Here is a 14,513-nt window from a genome sequence, read left to right on the forward strand (position 1 = left end):
CTTTGTCCCTGTGTTCAATGTGCTGTTATTGATAGTTGACTAAATAGAAAGAATATATGTAAAAAAAGGTTACACTTAACTTTTTAAAGTAAGAGTATTAATCAGTTCTTAAGAAGTGATCAGAGGTTTCTGTTTCCCAGAGGCAAAAATATGACACCATTATACAACATTTTCTGATAATTACTCTACAAAATGGGAAAAATAATAAAATATCCCCTTTTTTTCTTGTGAGTAGAAGATATTACAAATGTGTAATGTCTTATACTCACAAGATATTACATACTTGTGATTATGCAATATCCTCACAAGTCAGATAATAATTACAAGAAAATTGCTACTTTCTGAAACTTACGTAAGTTTAGAGTTAGAGTGATATTTAAAAAGTTGTAAAAAATCTTTACCAGGGTGCCAGTAGTTTTGGAGGGAGCTGAACATATTGAACAATTCACACCATGTCTCAAACTTTGGTATGAAATTATCAGAAAGACTTTCTTCAATCTGATCTTTGTAAAGATTTGAGACCACCTTTACAAAAATATTTAGTTTGGTGTTTCAGGAATAACAAAGACTTAACTAATGCTCATTTAAAGCCAACAGCTATTAAATAAGAGTAAACATCATTTGCATGATACTTTTTAGAAGCTCAAAGTTAAATCAAAACAACAAATTTTCCACTTGGAATTTCATTTTATGACTCGTGCTATTGTGTCTTAAATACAGTCTGCCTGGAAAACTAATAGGATCTGTGCAGTTCGCAGAAGGATTTGATTTAGTAGGCAGACACCAAAACATCAGTGGTTTATGTAAAATTAAAAAAAACACACATGCACATATTAGTGCATACTGACAATAAAATCAAAACACAGATACAAAAAAAGTAAGTAATGATTTAAAAAAATATACCTGTTTTGAAATGAGCAAGAATCAATCAACTCAGTCCATTCATCAATCTTCAAAACCCATTTGGTCCTGATTAGGAATTGCAACTCCACCTCAGAACGACAGACACTGACACTTAAAATTAGAGTTTCCAGTACTGCTAAAAGGCACATCTTTGGGTTCTGGGAAGAACTTGCTTGTTGTGATGACACAATAAACAACAAGCAAACTCCACTCAGAAAGACTGACTTGCACTTCCCCTCTGATTATTTAAAACTATTGTAATCTCTAAACCGGCATGGAGCAGTCCTTCCCTTTCCACCCCGGGTAACACCTGCAGTGAAAGTCAGACTTCATCTGCAGCGCACTTTGTACATCCATCTGCCCTAAAACCCTGTAGTTTGTCCCTCCTGCTGGTTTCTTCTCAGAAAGGATCTTCCAGGCTGCGGGGTCGAGGTGGAGGTAGGCGCCTGACTTCAGGTCCGACCTCTGACACCGTCCCTGAGAGGAGCACAAAGTCTGGCTGCAGAGCATCGCAGCTGAGGTCACGTTGACCACGTAGGGACCTAACGTCTCATCGATGTAGGACTTAACTGCTTCACATGTAGCCTGGACAAACACAGCAAATGGCATAGAATAAACAAACCCAAACCTGAAGTGTATTTTACAAGGATTTTGTGAAACAGACCAACATAAAAGAATGGATGATTGGGAAGAGAAAGCAAAATGACACATGCTTTAAAACTAAATATTCAGAAAACAAAATACTTAGCACCAAATTAAACAGCTAAATATTTTGCGGGATAACTAAATATTTAGCTTCAATTTGAATATATGGGTTGTGAACAAAATATTTAGTGCCAAATTTAATATTTAGGCCCAAAAAACATTTAGCTCCAAACTCAGTATTTAGTCAGTGAGCTAAATATTTAGCTTCAAATATAATATTAAGCTCAGTGCTAAATATTTAGCCTGAAGGGAAATATTTACTTAGTTATATCCTTACTTCAAAAACAACTTTGAGATTGTCACTGAAAAGCTTTATTTATATTGAGATTATAATATACACAGGAGTACTCTAATAAGACAACTTCTGAAACCAATTGTTTGCACTAGATTTCACTTGGAAATAGATACAAATCCAACCCTCAAATTTGGATTTTTGATTAAAATCAGAACTTTTTTCTTCCAAATCAGAACTTTTACCTTTTATACATAAAAGTGACAGAACATAAAACACTTTCAGGAGGAGTGAATACTTTTGCATGTCTAAACTGCAAATTTTGCTAATTCCTCCTTTAAGATCTTCAGCCTTTTGCACTGTGTGGAACGCCCCCATAGTTCTCTGTGGGGGCGTCACTGCAGGAGACGACAATAGGTGCCTGAGACGCTAAAGATCATTAAACCTTTAGCGTTTGATGATCTAATAGTCATAAAGGAAAATGATTTGTAACAAGTGTCACTTTCACAACAGCTTTTCTAATAAGTGTTTCAACAGATATCAGTTTTATACAAAGGGAAAACAGCCATTGCATGTTTTATACCTTAGATTTGTCAAATGCATGGTCCCCCCACAGCACGACCCCAGCAGATCCTAAAGCAGCGCTCTCTCCTACAGTGTAGACCAGATGCTTCTGTGTTGTAAAGACAGAATATTATTGACATCGGACCATGCTGAAGAAGATGGTACTAACCCGCCACTCACCTTGGAGAGGAACTCTAATGTGTAGGTGTAGACGATGCGGGCGTAGGGGAAGACGGGCAGCTGCCACGGGGTCACCTGATCTGCCGCCCTCATGGCCTCAAGGATGCGGTGATGGGCGTAGAGCAGCACCTCTTTGCCAAGGCCTCGCAGGTCCAGGTTCAGGTAGATATCCGGGTACAGAGCGGAGGAGGCGTTCCACATCCAGAACAGCTCATCGTTCCTCCTCAGCTCCACATCTGGACACTCACCTGTGTAGTTTACGCTCCTGTCGTTGTAATAGTTGTAGCAATTGGGAAATCCATAAAACCCCCACAAGCCACCTGGCCTCATTTTCTGCCCCAGTTTCTGTGTTTCCTCTATGAATTTCCTCCCAGATTGCTCAAACTCCAGCCGAGCCGCTGCCTCCACCTGAGCAGGACTCCAGTCTGGATGCCTGGCCCTCACCAGGGCTTTTGACCCCTCCTTGTACACTTGTTTACTGTCCCAATTTCTCTCCCACACCGGCCGCCAGCTTTCCCAGTCCACCACCGCCAGGCCCTGGAAGTCTCTGTCAGGGATGTAGTAGCGGATATCTTCACTGGCGAGTAGAAGGTGTCTGTCTAGGCTGCTGTTCTGAGGAACCCCGCCGTTGATGGCCTCGCCCTGGGCTGAGTACCGAGGGTACAGACCCAGCTTGTCAGCATAGAAAATTGTGACGTTTTCACCCATGAAGGTTTCATTTTGGTTCTGGACGATGCTAAACATCCCCAGGTCAAGATCCACGCCATACTGGGAGAGGCAGTTCTCTGTGGGGGCGTTCCACACAGTGAGAAACGGCGCCTGGCTGAAAGGCGAGGCAACAGGCAGGCCTGAAGTTAGTCTGAGCAGACCAAAGAGGAGCAGCACCTCACAGAACCTCATGGCTGAAAAGAGGAACAAAGAGCTGTCACTGGGACAGGTTATGAAATTTCAGACAGTTGCAAGACAGTGTTCTGTTTTTGTGTCGGTAACTCAAAATATCAGTAATTTCATTAGTTAATGCCACTTTTTTGCCTTGAAGGAATAAAATCATCAATTGCAAAATTGTGTAAGAATGTAAAAAGTTTCAGAATGGCTCAAAGGCCAGACCTACATCCAGTTGTGAATGTGCAATAAGACTTGTGGATTTCTGTAGAAACAATTTGCAGAAAAAACTGGTAATACTTTCATAGACACGTTGAACGCTATTGTTTACGTGCGGAAATATCGCGCATGCGCACAATGCTGGGGGGTGGGGGGCAAAAAGACGATTCTTTAACTTGTCATAGCCACTGCTCCTAAGACAGCGAGAAATTAGGTTAATAAATTGAAACTTGGAGGTCTAAGTGAAGCAGCGCGTCACAGTGAAGGGAAAACATCGCAGAGAAACCGGTGAAGAGCAAGTCAAAACCGCCCCTTTTCTTTTTTTTGTGTAGCCGTTATGGCAACGGCTACATAACGGCTAACAGGCAGCCGAGCTAGCTGCTGGTCGACTAGCTCGGCTAGCTGACAGAGATTCAACACCAGAAAACACGTAAATATGAATCTATGACCAGAAACATTCAGTCTCTTTCCAGTTTTACTGTTTTCATGCTAAGGTTGTCAAAGTCAACCTGACATACCTGACTTACCTCCTTCTCCTTTATTATTTTTTTTATTTTTTATTTAAACCTTTAACTAACCTGTAAGCTTGTGTTCTTGTTGTCATAGTGTTGACAATTAATAGCAAAACACTGCGTCTCTTTTTCTTTTATACATCTTGCATACATTTAAGATTTAGCGCATTACGTTGACAGCTAAAAACAATGATGGTCATTGTTTTTTTTCCCCCTCCAACAGGAAGCTGGGGGCGGAGTTTTGCCCGCTTGACGTCACGTTTCAACGTGCCAAATAAAATGATGGTAAGAAATCAATCATTTACTTATTTATGTGTATAGCGCTTTACACAGCCAAGGTTCATAAGACTAAAGTGTTTAACATGGGAAAGGGGAATATAAAATAAACAGCAGGAAGTAAATCCCAAAAAATAAAAACAGCAACACAAAATAAACTAAATACTCAAGAAGTAAAAGGTAAAAAAGGAGAGTATTGATCAGAGAACCAGGCAAAAACTCCTCTAACCATGCTGAAACATTTTGATGGTAGTATTATAGTTGTGGAGGATCTTTTTTCTGAACAACAGAACAGAGAAGCTGCTCGGTTAATAAATACATTAAACTAAATACAGAACAAGCCTGGATTAAAACCAAATCGAAGCCGAAAGAGATTTGAGCTTCATTTCCAGCAGGAGAAGAACTCTAGCTGCAATAGAAGGGTTTGGAACAATCCATACTGATGTGTCAGAATGTCCTAGTCAAAGTACAGACCTAATTTCAATTGAAAAGTTGTGGAAATACTAATGGTTTGTTGTAGAGGTTCTTAACTCTTAAACAACTGATCTTAAGTACTGTCAAGTAGTCGAGTTTTGGCAAGGAAATCATCTACAAAGAATGATCCAGTCATAAATCCAGTGCAGATTCTCAGCACAAAAACAGCAGCTAATCATTTCACACAAAATTAAATAAGCAAGCATGATTAACAGAAAACTTCAAACTGGCGTGAATTTGTAACAAAAACAACCCTCTTACCTACTGTAAAACCTTCAAGAGGTTCTAATTTGTGGTTTGCTAAAGACACCAGAAGTCTCATGATCTGACTGAAACAGGGAGGGAAACTAAGCAGGGAAAGGGGAAGTGAAACGCCAGAACTGGAACCAATCCGATGCAAGCTCAAGACTTCTACCAGCAAATGAGAAGAGACATGCAAATCTTGCAAAAGCAGCCTTAAAGTCACAGGCAAGCTCCAACCGAATCCAGCTGCTTTCTCCCTCATGCTGCTTTCAATATGAACACATAAACAGAGCTGGAAATAACGGGAGAGGTCACAGAGTACTAAGAGACAATCAAGAAAGCCATAATGAACTCCTACACATCCAAATTCACATGTAAGCTCTGCTCAGCTTATTAAAATAGTATAAATAACTTTTGGCCAAAAACACCCTGTAATTACAGAGGGAAGGAGTAAGAGGCTGCCGCTGCCGCTTGCCTCCCGGGAGCAGCGGGCTCAGACTGTCCTGATGAATAAGTCACAAAGACTTCCTATTGAAACTTTGCTTTTATTTGCAAAAGATAACAAATGTGTACCTTTGTAATAACAAAGTCAGACTTCACCATTAATGCTTCCAGTGATTTACACAAGAAACTGCACAGGCTCACAAAAAACGCTTTATTTGCAGTGACAAATCAGAAGAAAACAGCTTGTACTTTTGCATTTTTAAGCAGTTTCCAAACTTACCCTCAAATGAAGTTCTTGCTCTGTGATTCCGAGGTAAAAATACACACACTGTGAGCTGTATAAAGGCATTAGTAGTCATGATTCAGACATACAACTATAAACCCAGATTCCAACCTCAGATACATTCAAATAAATAGAAATGCGTGGAAAAACATCCGACGCCAGAGAGTGGTCATTTTGGGAGGTTAAACATTTTTAAAAATCTGGCACTTACGGTGTGTATGTTGTGCTCCAAGCTGATTTAAGTGCTTCATTCCCACTCTGACCACCCAGCAACAAACATATTCCTTCATTTTATTCAACACATTTACAACAGAAGCATCAGATCCTGTAGAGAGACGAAGAATTTGACACCTTGGGAGCCAGAGGGAAAACGGAGAGCAAAATGTAAACAGTGTCATTTCCAGCGGGCCCTCTGCTGTTTAAAAAACGCTTATAATTTATAAACAAACATCACTTTTCCATCCACTTTGTTTATAATACAGTTTGACTTTCTATCATGAAAGTTTTGCAGCAGAAAATTACGAACTAATCCCTCTTTGTGCTTGTGTGCAGTGCTTTATGAAAGCCTTGATGTCTTCTGTTTCACATTTTGTCACATTACAACCACAAACTTTAAAGTATTTGTCAGAGATTTACGGTAAAGACCAACTCAAAGTATTACATTACTTTTTAATTCACTTTTTATGCACATCATAAATCTGGTTTTTGTGGCAGAAGAGGAAGAGACAGATAAATTAGAAAAATGGTTAAAGATACCCTGTTAGATGCTGCAAAAGGATTGAGACTTGAGTTACCCTTCCTGAAAGATGATGCACTGCAAAAACACAAAATCTTGCTGTTTTTTTTGGTGTAGTTTCATCACAAACAATGTTTTGGAGCAGAAATGTGCTGTACAAATAAAGTTAGATTGGTTTATCTTTCAGGGCAGTTTATTTCCCAAAATAAATAATAGACTGCCTGCCTATTAAGTTTTAAGTTTTGGCATTCATTGTAATTTTTAAGTAATTAGAACCATAATTTTTACTCGAAAGCAAATCTTACAGCCCAAATAAAACACACAACCCCAAAAATGTGGAAACTCTGGTCTTGACTTTTACAAGAATTTACAGATCAGTTTTCTACAAAAACATGACTATTTTGAGCTCAATAAGATTTTTGTTTTATTTATTATTGAGCAAAATTTTAAAAAAGACAGAAAAAAGTGATTTAAATCACATCAAAGTTTGATTTGATTGGCTGTACCTCATGTGATTTCTAATTTACAGTTTTTTGCCCTCAGAGCAAAAAGGTTGGACACTACTGAACTAGACCAGAAATATTTGGTAAGATTTTGTGTTTTTGCAAACAGAAAGCCAACTGTGAACCTTCTCAGATCTTATGCACCATTTTGTGTTGGTCTATCATCTAAAACATTAACCAAACACACTCAGGTTTCTGGGACAATAAAAATGTAAATAAATACTTCTGCAAGGCGCTGCATTTACAAGTATGTATTTGGCATTAACCCAGGAGCACAAAGGTCATCAGGAAGATGACACACTGGAGCGCTGATGTTCTGGTTCGAGTCGCCGCCCCTTTTTGGTGCAGCGGGTCTATGTGTTCACAGCCTTTCCCCTCAAATCCCCTGTAGCACTGGCACTGAAAGTTCGTGTCAAAAAGGACTTTGTCTGGGTCTGCCAGGTCGCCAGTGACTGTCAGTTTGCCGTTTCGCCTCTCGATGCGGTGTGAAAGGGGGTTGAGGTGAAGGTAAACATCGCTGTCCGGATGTTTGCGAAGGCAGCGGCCGTGAGAACCACACAGGTTCTGGCTGCAGAGCTCTGCTGCCGTGGAGACGTTGAGGAGGTATGGGCTCAGTGTGCCCTGAAGATACGTGTTCAGGTCAGAGCAGGTGGTCTAAAGACAGGAAGAAGATGTGCATTTACAGTAAATGTTAACGTTTTATGTCAAACTGCAAACCACTCCTTGTAAAAGGAAATATAATATGGCCCAATGCATTTAAATGGTTGTTTCATACTGTCACTGTAAAATTTGGAGTACCTTGAGTTTTATTTTCAAATCCAGGCTCTTATTTTGGTAGTACTTAACTCCGTTGAAAACGGGAAAAGGACAAAAAAGGAAATGCCAAACTGATTTGAAAGTAATTTTAAGCTCTTTGATAAAAAGATATTTAAATGTGGGGGAAATCTGGGGGAAAAATTGACCACACAGCACTGAACCCCATTGAAAACCTCCTGGTTATTCCACTGAATGTTGATTTCTGAACTCTTCCTGAGTTAAAACATTAGATTTTTTGTTTCTAAATTATAAACTTGATTGCTTTGCATTATTTGAGGACTGAAAGCACTACATCTTTTTGGTTATGAGACCATTTCTCATTTTTGGCAAATTATATCAAAAATGTTTGCTTGGTATTTCAGAGACATGTTGTCAGTAGCTCAAAGAATCAAAGAACAATGTTCATTTTACTAAAACATTTATCCATGCCTTTGAATGCTAAGCACAAAAATTAAAATTTACTTCTGGTTTTTTAACTCAAAGCTAAAACATCTTAAACTGGGATCGATCTAAATACCAGGTTCACCTTTGAAGATAAATTGAAGGCAGGATTTGCCACTGCTGGTTTTTAAAGATATTGTTTAAAGGTATCTATTGCAGTCTCATAAAGAAATCTTTTGAGGTTTGAATTGATTTAGGTCCTTTTTATACCAATATATATTTTACAAAACATATTTTCTGCTGTGTTTGTTCCTCCTGCCTTACACAAAGTACCTTTTTGCTGATAAAAATTTATATTTTATTTAAAAATGCTGTCTGGAATTTTTTTGGTGTTATCTGTAAAGAGTTACTGTCTTGAGGTTATTAAACACAAATAAGAGGTTTACTTTACACATGGCCACAACTCAAAAATATATGGGGAACAATAAAGCTTTCCCTTTTAATTATATTTTAGGCTACACCCAATGATTGTTTCAGATACATTTTGTTTACAACATGTACCCATATTTCTCTCCTAGAACAAACCAGTAAATAATATGTCTATGATATACAATTCACATTCTAAGGCACAAAAGCATACTTGCACCAAATTACAGCCTTGCACAATCATGGAAGAAGCTCCTGGATTGATGGATTTTACATACAAGCCTCTGTTCTGCCAAGTGAGCACAGATGTACAAACAGGGAGAAAGCAGACAGGAAGGAGGAGACAAAGATTTGAACTTTGCACAAGGTTTTTATAGCCCACGTACATGAAAACTGTTCTACACTGATGTCTACACACTCTGAAGGTAAAAGCAGACCATCAACTCAGCAAAATAAGAAGGAAAACTTATCCAAACGCTAAATAATCACACTTTTGTGTGAGTCTATACATCATGTGTTTTTCTTCATTTTAAATAGTTTCCTCCTTCCACCTTTAGCAGACTTTAATTTTCCTTCAGACAAGTATCTTCTGTGTATCTGCAGAACAAATGGCTTACAGTAGAATTAGTGACTGACTCAGAGTCCTGAGTGTCAATGACTTGACATGCGACAGGCAGACAATTTTCTAGGCGATAATTGTCTGCCAAAAGTATTCATATCTGTTCAACATTTTCTCAAAAACAGCCAAAAACTTTGATATTTCATGGGTTTTAAGTGACAGAACAATTATCATCATTATGAGAAAGGCAAGTGGTACAACATTTTTAAGTAATTACAAAATACAAATCTGCAAAGTGTGGCATGGATCTGCTTCTTCAAGTTAGTTTTTCATAAATTAAAAGTAGGTTACAACGCGAAGTTTATATTGTAATCTAAAGCTTCGGACATCTCAAAGAGTGCTTCAATCCACAATGTGAAACACCGAGTTTCTCTGTCCCCTCTGTGAAACACGGTGGTGGCAGCCTTATGCTGCAGGCAAGCTTCAGAAGGACAGGAGGGCTGGTCAGATGTTATTGGGATGTCGAAGGGAAAAAGGTTAATTTGTAAAGAAAACCTGTTTGACGCTGCAAAAAACGACATTGAGTTGGAGCAGAGCAACAACCTAAACATGCAGCTGGAGCTACAATAGCTTGGTATATTAACATTTATCTTTTAGAGTGGATTAGAACTAAATTGACTTAAAATTTTGGTGAAACTTGAGCAATTTTACTAAGAAAAATGGAAAAAAAATATTTAGCATTTTGGATCCCAAAACAATGAGGAACTGGTGTTAAACTGCTTTTTTTGACTTTGATATTTTTAGATTTATATCTTATATAATGTAGAATATTATTGTCATTAGTGACTGATTATGCATTTCTCACAGTCACAGATATCTTTTTATGGACTGATTGCCCATCCTGTCTCTGATTGGCTTAGATTCCCTTTCATCTCTAAATAGACACATTGTTAGAGAAGCTGATGATGGCATGCAGACGAAACGCATCCGATTTTTGCCCTTATTTAAAACCTATGACTATTTTTATGTAGTTCTTCAAAACCAGAAAGTTATTCACTCTTCCTGTTTTACATTGTGGGTGTGTGGACTCACTTCCTCCTATTAAAAAGTCCAAAAACAATAGAGATTTACCCCAAAAGGCTTGCAGCTGAGATCACAGCATAAAGTGGTTCAACAAAGTGTTAACTAAGAGAAATAAATAAATAAACCACATTTAAAATAAACAAAGAAAATCATGTATCCATTTCCCTTCTGGTTTACCTGCTTTATGTTGGCCTATCACATAAAATCCCAATAAAATGTGTTGGCCTCCATATTGAAAATAATTCTAGATTGGGCATTGGTGACAATGTGCCTAATCCATAAAGGCAGATCTATTCAGTCTAATTCTATGCTTTATTTTTAAAATTTTTAACCAAGGCAATCAAATTATAGTTATCTCAGTTTCTTTATTAATTAATTTGCATTGGCTGTTATATACCGAACTGCACTTACTGCATAAATTAAAGTTGTGTCTTTACATTTGACCAATCTTGTGAAGCTATTGGTGTATTTAAATGTACTACTAATTGTGCTGAGTTATCAAATAAATCTGTAATTCAGTACGTTTATGTCTGTTTTTAAAAAAATAAACATTTAAAGCTCTGTTTTTCTGGATTGGATCAGTATCAGAAGGGAACAAGTGGACCAGACAACCTGTGAAACATGATAGTCAGTTTATGCTTACTTTGTTTTTTGCATGTGTTGCATCTCCCCACAGGATGATTCCTGCAGCTCCCAGAGCGACACTCTCCGATGGTGGACACCAGGTCAAACTAGAAAACAGAATTCAGCTCTTGAAATTCACAGGTCAACAAAACTGCTTTGAAACTTCAAGGAAAAAAAGGAAGAAACAAGATTTTATGTTTTTCCCCTTTCTATCTTTATGGGTGATTCAACAGATCTTTAATGTAACCAACACCCTTCCTGCTTGCTCCACACAAATTAAAAGGTACTAGGGACGTCTGACTGCTACCAAAACAGGAAAGGACTGCGCCTGCCGATAAGGAAAACTGAAGAGCTGTAGCTTCACTCAGCATGGGAGGGGGCTTGTGAGCAAATGCTCTTCTGCGACTGAGATTTGTTTGTTTGAGGGATGACACAAGTGCGTTATATTAACTTTCCACATAGGCACTTAAAGGCAAGTGTAAAACAGGATGTGAGTGTTTCTGAATGATGGTTCAAACTTGTCAGCAGGAGAGGCTAAAGAAGGCGGCGTGTCACCTCTGTCAGCTGTTCCAGGGAGTTGGCGTAGGTGGGTCGGGCGTACACAAAGACAGGACGTGCCACCTCGTCGCCGGATGAAGCCAAACGCATCCCTTCCTTCACACGGTTCCGCACAAACTGCCGTCCTGGGGAAGAGGAGCGCAGCACTTTGCCCATGTAGATGGAAGGGAAGAGCGCCGTGCTCTCGGTCCACAGCCACTTCAGCTGCTCGTTGCGGGCCACCTCCACGTCGGGGCAGCGGCCCGTGTAGCCCTCCAGGGAGCGCAGGTAGTCATGGTTGTAGCAGTCCGGGAACAGGTAGAACCCCCACAGATTGTTTGGCCGCAAGTGTTTGGCATGGCGTAGCGTGTCCAGCATGAACGTCTTGGCAGACATCTCAAACTCCAATTGGGCCACTTTTCCCACCTGCTCGTCGGACCAAGTTGGGTTCTTTTGGCGCACCAGTTCACGGGAATGTTTGCGGTAGGTGTCTTTGGGTCCCCAGTTTCGTATCCAAAGGGGCCGCCATTCTTCCCAGTCAATAACAGCTAAACCTACAGCATCCCGGTTTGGTATGTACTTATCAACACCTTTCTGCATTTCGCTAAGGTGCTGCGAGAGACTGGCGATCTGCGGCAGCCCCCCGTGCATCGGCATCTCATCCGCATCAAAGTAGGGGTACAAGCCCAAGCGGTCGTGGTAGAACATGGTCAAGTTCTGCCTGACAAATCCCTCATTTGGTGTAGCCACAATCTGGAACTGATCCAGCTGGAAAGAAACACTGTGCCAGGGGCCACACTCCTGAGTTGGGACATTCCAGGCGAGGAGAAGGGGTTTCTGGGAGAACAGGGGCCATCTTGTAGGTTTCACTTCTGAAGCGCAGAAGCCGTCCCAGAGCAGAACAATCAGGAGCGGTACTCTCCAGTAACAATGAGTCCAATACAACATGTCTTCAGATGTGTCCCGAGTGTCCTTCTCGGCCCTACAATTTAGAGAGGAAAATGTAGGTTTAGAAATTCCTATACTGCACTCTTTGTCTACATACATTGTTTCAAATAGGACAAAACTTTAACCGCCGCTGTGCCTGTTACTTAACAGGTTTTGCTTGGTAACCACAAACTACTCAAGAGATTGTTGACGAGTAACCAAAGAGTGAGTGAATAAAGCCCGGTTCACACTACACAATTTTAGAATTGTTGGGCAATCGTCGGCCGATTTTCAAAATCTGAGAAACCACACACTATCCAATCAAAATTGCAGGTATAACGCATTCGATCGGCCCGATCGTGCAGTGTTCAGCCAGCCACACGGCAAGAGCAACACACCACACACAAACTTATTTCTCAACGACATTCAGATTCCAGACCGAAAATAAAGAAAAAGTCCACTACAACACACAGGAATTTAGAATAAACAAACATGGCAGACAACATAGAAGCAATAGCTACAGTTTGTGAGCTTATTTTAAACATAAAAGGTGTAACAAATAGAAGAGGCGTTGGATAAAAATATGGAAACTTGGCACATGGCGGCTCTATTTTTTTAAAAGTTATGTTTTGTCGTTTATATGTGATGCACCATGAAGTGGGAGATTTTAATAATCTAGTCAACATTGCTACTGACACCCACTTTTTTCCCTTCCGATACCAATCCAATACAGAAAAACAGAGTTTTATAGTTTTCAATACTAAATCATTAGTATTGAAATGTATTATATGTGTTTTTTTAGACTGAAATTAACCGAAATACCATGTCAAATCAAAAAAGGGAAAAAATAATTAATAATAATAGAAACGTACACTTTAACGTAAATTACTTTAACAGCTGGTATACAGAAGTAAACAATAAGTATTTTATTTAACCAAAATGCAGATAGCGTTTCACCAGGCGACCTAGAGTGAGGAGCCCAGCCCCCTCACTCCTCAGACAAGAGTTTGGGGAAGAAAACGTCGGTCATTCCTGCATTCACTGAAGCTATTCATGTTTACAGGCTTTTCACTCAGAAGAAAGGAGAAGCAAAGACATCAGTAAACATCATTGTTACAATTGTTTCAACCCAGCTGAGATGTGTAACAAACTATGGAGGCTCGTCCAGGATCTCTCCTCATCAAAACCATTGGGAGAAGATCCAGATACCAGAACCACGTGACCAAGGTGACAGTATACAGCTGAAGATCAGAGTGGGAAGGAACCGCCATCCTCCACCGCAACCACACTGCAGGTCCTGAGGTCAACTTATGCTGATCACCGAGGAGCCATATCGCTGATCAAGATGACAACGAACTCTGGTTACAGCTGAGCCAAGTTGTTGATCCAGAGAACAACGTACGCTATCTGCAGAGGAGTCAACTCATTGATTTGGAGGACAATGTGTGATTTATCAGAGGACTGAACTGGAGGACTGAGCTGTGGTAGAAGCAAATACCATGGCAGTGGTTCGCAAAGAGTTAATATGGAACATCAAGAAACAACTTTTCAAACTCTCAAGGGACAACATTTATGAGGTGGCTTAAAACATTGCTACTAACAGCCAGCATGGAGATGAACTGGATCCAAACGAAAAAAGCTGCTTAGAATTTGTCATTTCCTCTTTGTGGTCTGATCCCTTACTCGGGCGAGAAGACAAAGCTATGGGTTGGTTGCTGGATTTGAATGACTTGATATATAAGCTAGTGAACTTTGATGCTACTGATGATTCTGTAGCAGGTGTGTTGAATGAGGTTTGTGCACGTATTACATTGAGTCACACTCAGTCTGTAACAACCCCATGCTCACTTTAACAGTACAGTCATGCAGCCCCAACCTGATTCTATTACCCAACCCAACACAAAAATATGGTTGGTAGAAGGACTGAGACAGGTGTATGAAGAACTGGGCGAGAAACTCCGGGGAAGCATGAGTATATTGTGACCCCACCAATCCCAATTTCTC

General features: G+C 39.8%; 2 protein-coding genes and 1 long non-coding RNA gene across 6 annotated transcripts; 1 reads left to right on the forward strand and 2 right to left on the reverse strand.

The window, feature by feature from the left end:
* Window positions 1-783: 783 nt before the first annotated feature.
* On the reverse strand, window positions 784-5,452 carry hyal1 (hyaluronidase 1). 2 transcript variants are annotated; one of them, XM_055021915.1, is made up of 4 exons: window positions 5,209-5,452; window positions 2,585-3,486; window positions 2,424-2,513; window positions 784-1,488 (listed from the first exon to the last, which is right to left on the reverse strand). In XM_055021915.1, exons 1-4 carry the CDS (start codon window positions 5,450-5,452, stop codon window positions 1,168-1,170), a joined length of 1,557 nt encoding a protein of 518 aa, XP_054877890.1. In that variant the 3' UTR covers window positions 784-1,167. The 2 variants fall into 2 exon arrangements, with proteins under 2 accessions (XP_054877890.1, XP_054877897.1); XM_055021922.1 differs by lacking the exon at window positions 5,209-5,452 and adding an exon at window positions 4,264-4,393.
* On the forward strand, window positions 3,835-11,689 carry LOC129352824 (uncharacterized). Of its 3 annotated transcripts, none has more exons than XR_008604944.1 (4): window positions 3,835-4,115; window positions 4,421-4,482; window positions 11,098-11,481; window positions 11,574-11,689. It is a non-coding gene; the product is annotated as an uncharacterized LOC129352824 (long non-coding RNA). The 3 variants fall into 3 exon arrangements; XR_008604943.1 differs by having other exon boundaries at window positions 11,098-11,186; window positions 11,279-11,689; XR_008604942.1 differs by having other exon boundaries at window positions 11,098-11,689.
* On the reverse strand, window positions 5,832-12,687 carry LOC129352791 (hyaluronidase-2-like). Its single transcript, XM_055021934.1, is given in 4 exon segments — window positions 5,832-7,810; window positions 11,065-11,125; window positions 11,127-11,152; window positions 11,601-12,687. Coding segments are annotated over 4 exon segments (1,509 nt in total). The 5' UTR covers window positions 12,630-12,687; the 3' UTR covers window positions 5,832-7,417.
* Window positions 12,688-14,513: the final 1,826 nt, after the last annotated feature.

The sequence above is a fragment of the Poeciliopsis prolifica genome, unplaced genomic scaffold (assembly GCF_027474105.1).
Source record: "Poeciliopsis prolifica strain line A6 unplaced genomic scaffold, Auburn_PproV2 SCAFFOLD003, whole genome shotgun sequence".
Classification (NCBI taxonomy): Eukaryota; Metazoa; Chordata; class Actinopteri; order Cyprinodontiformes; family Poeciliidae; genus Poeciliopsis; species Poeciliopsis prolifica.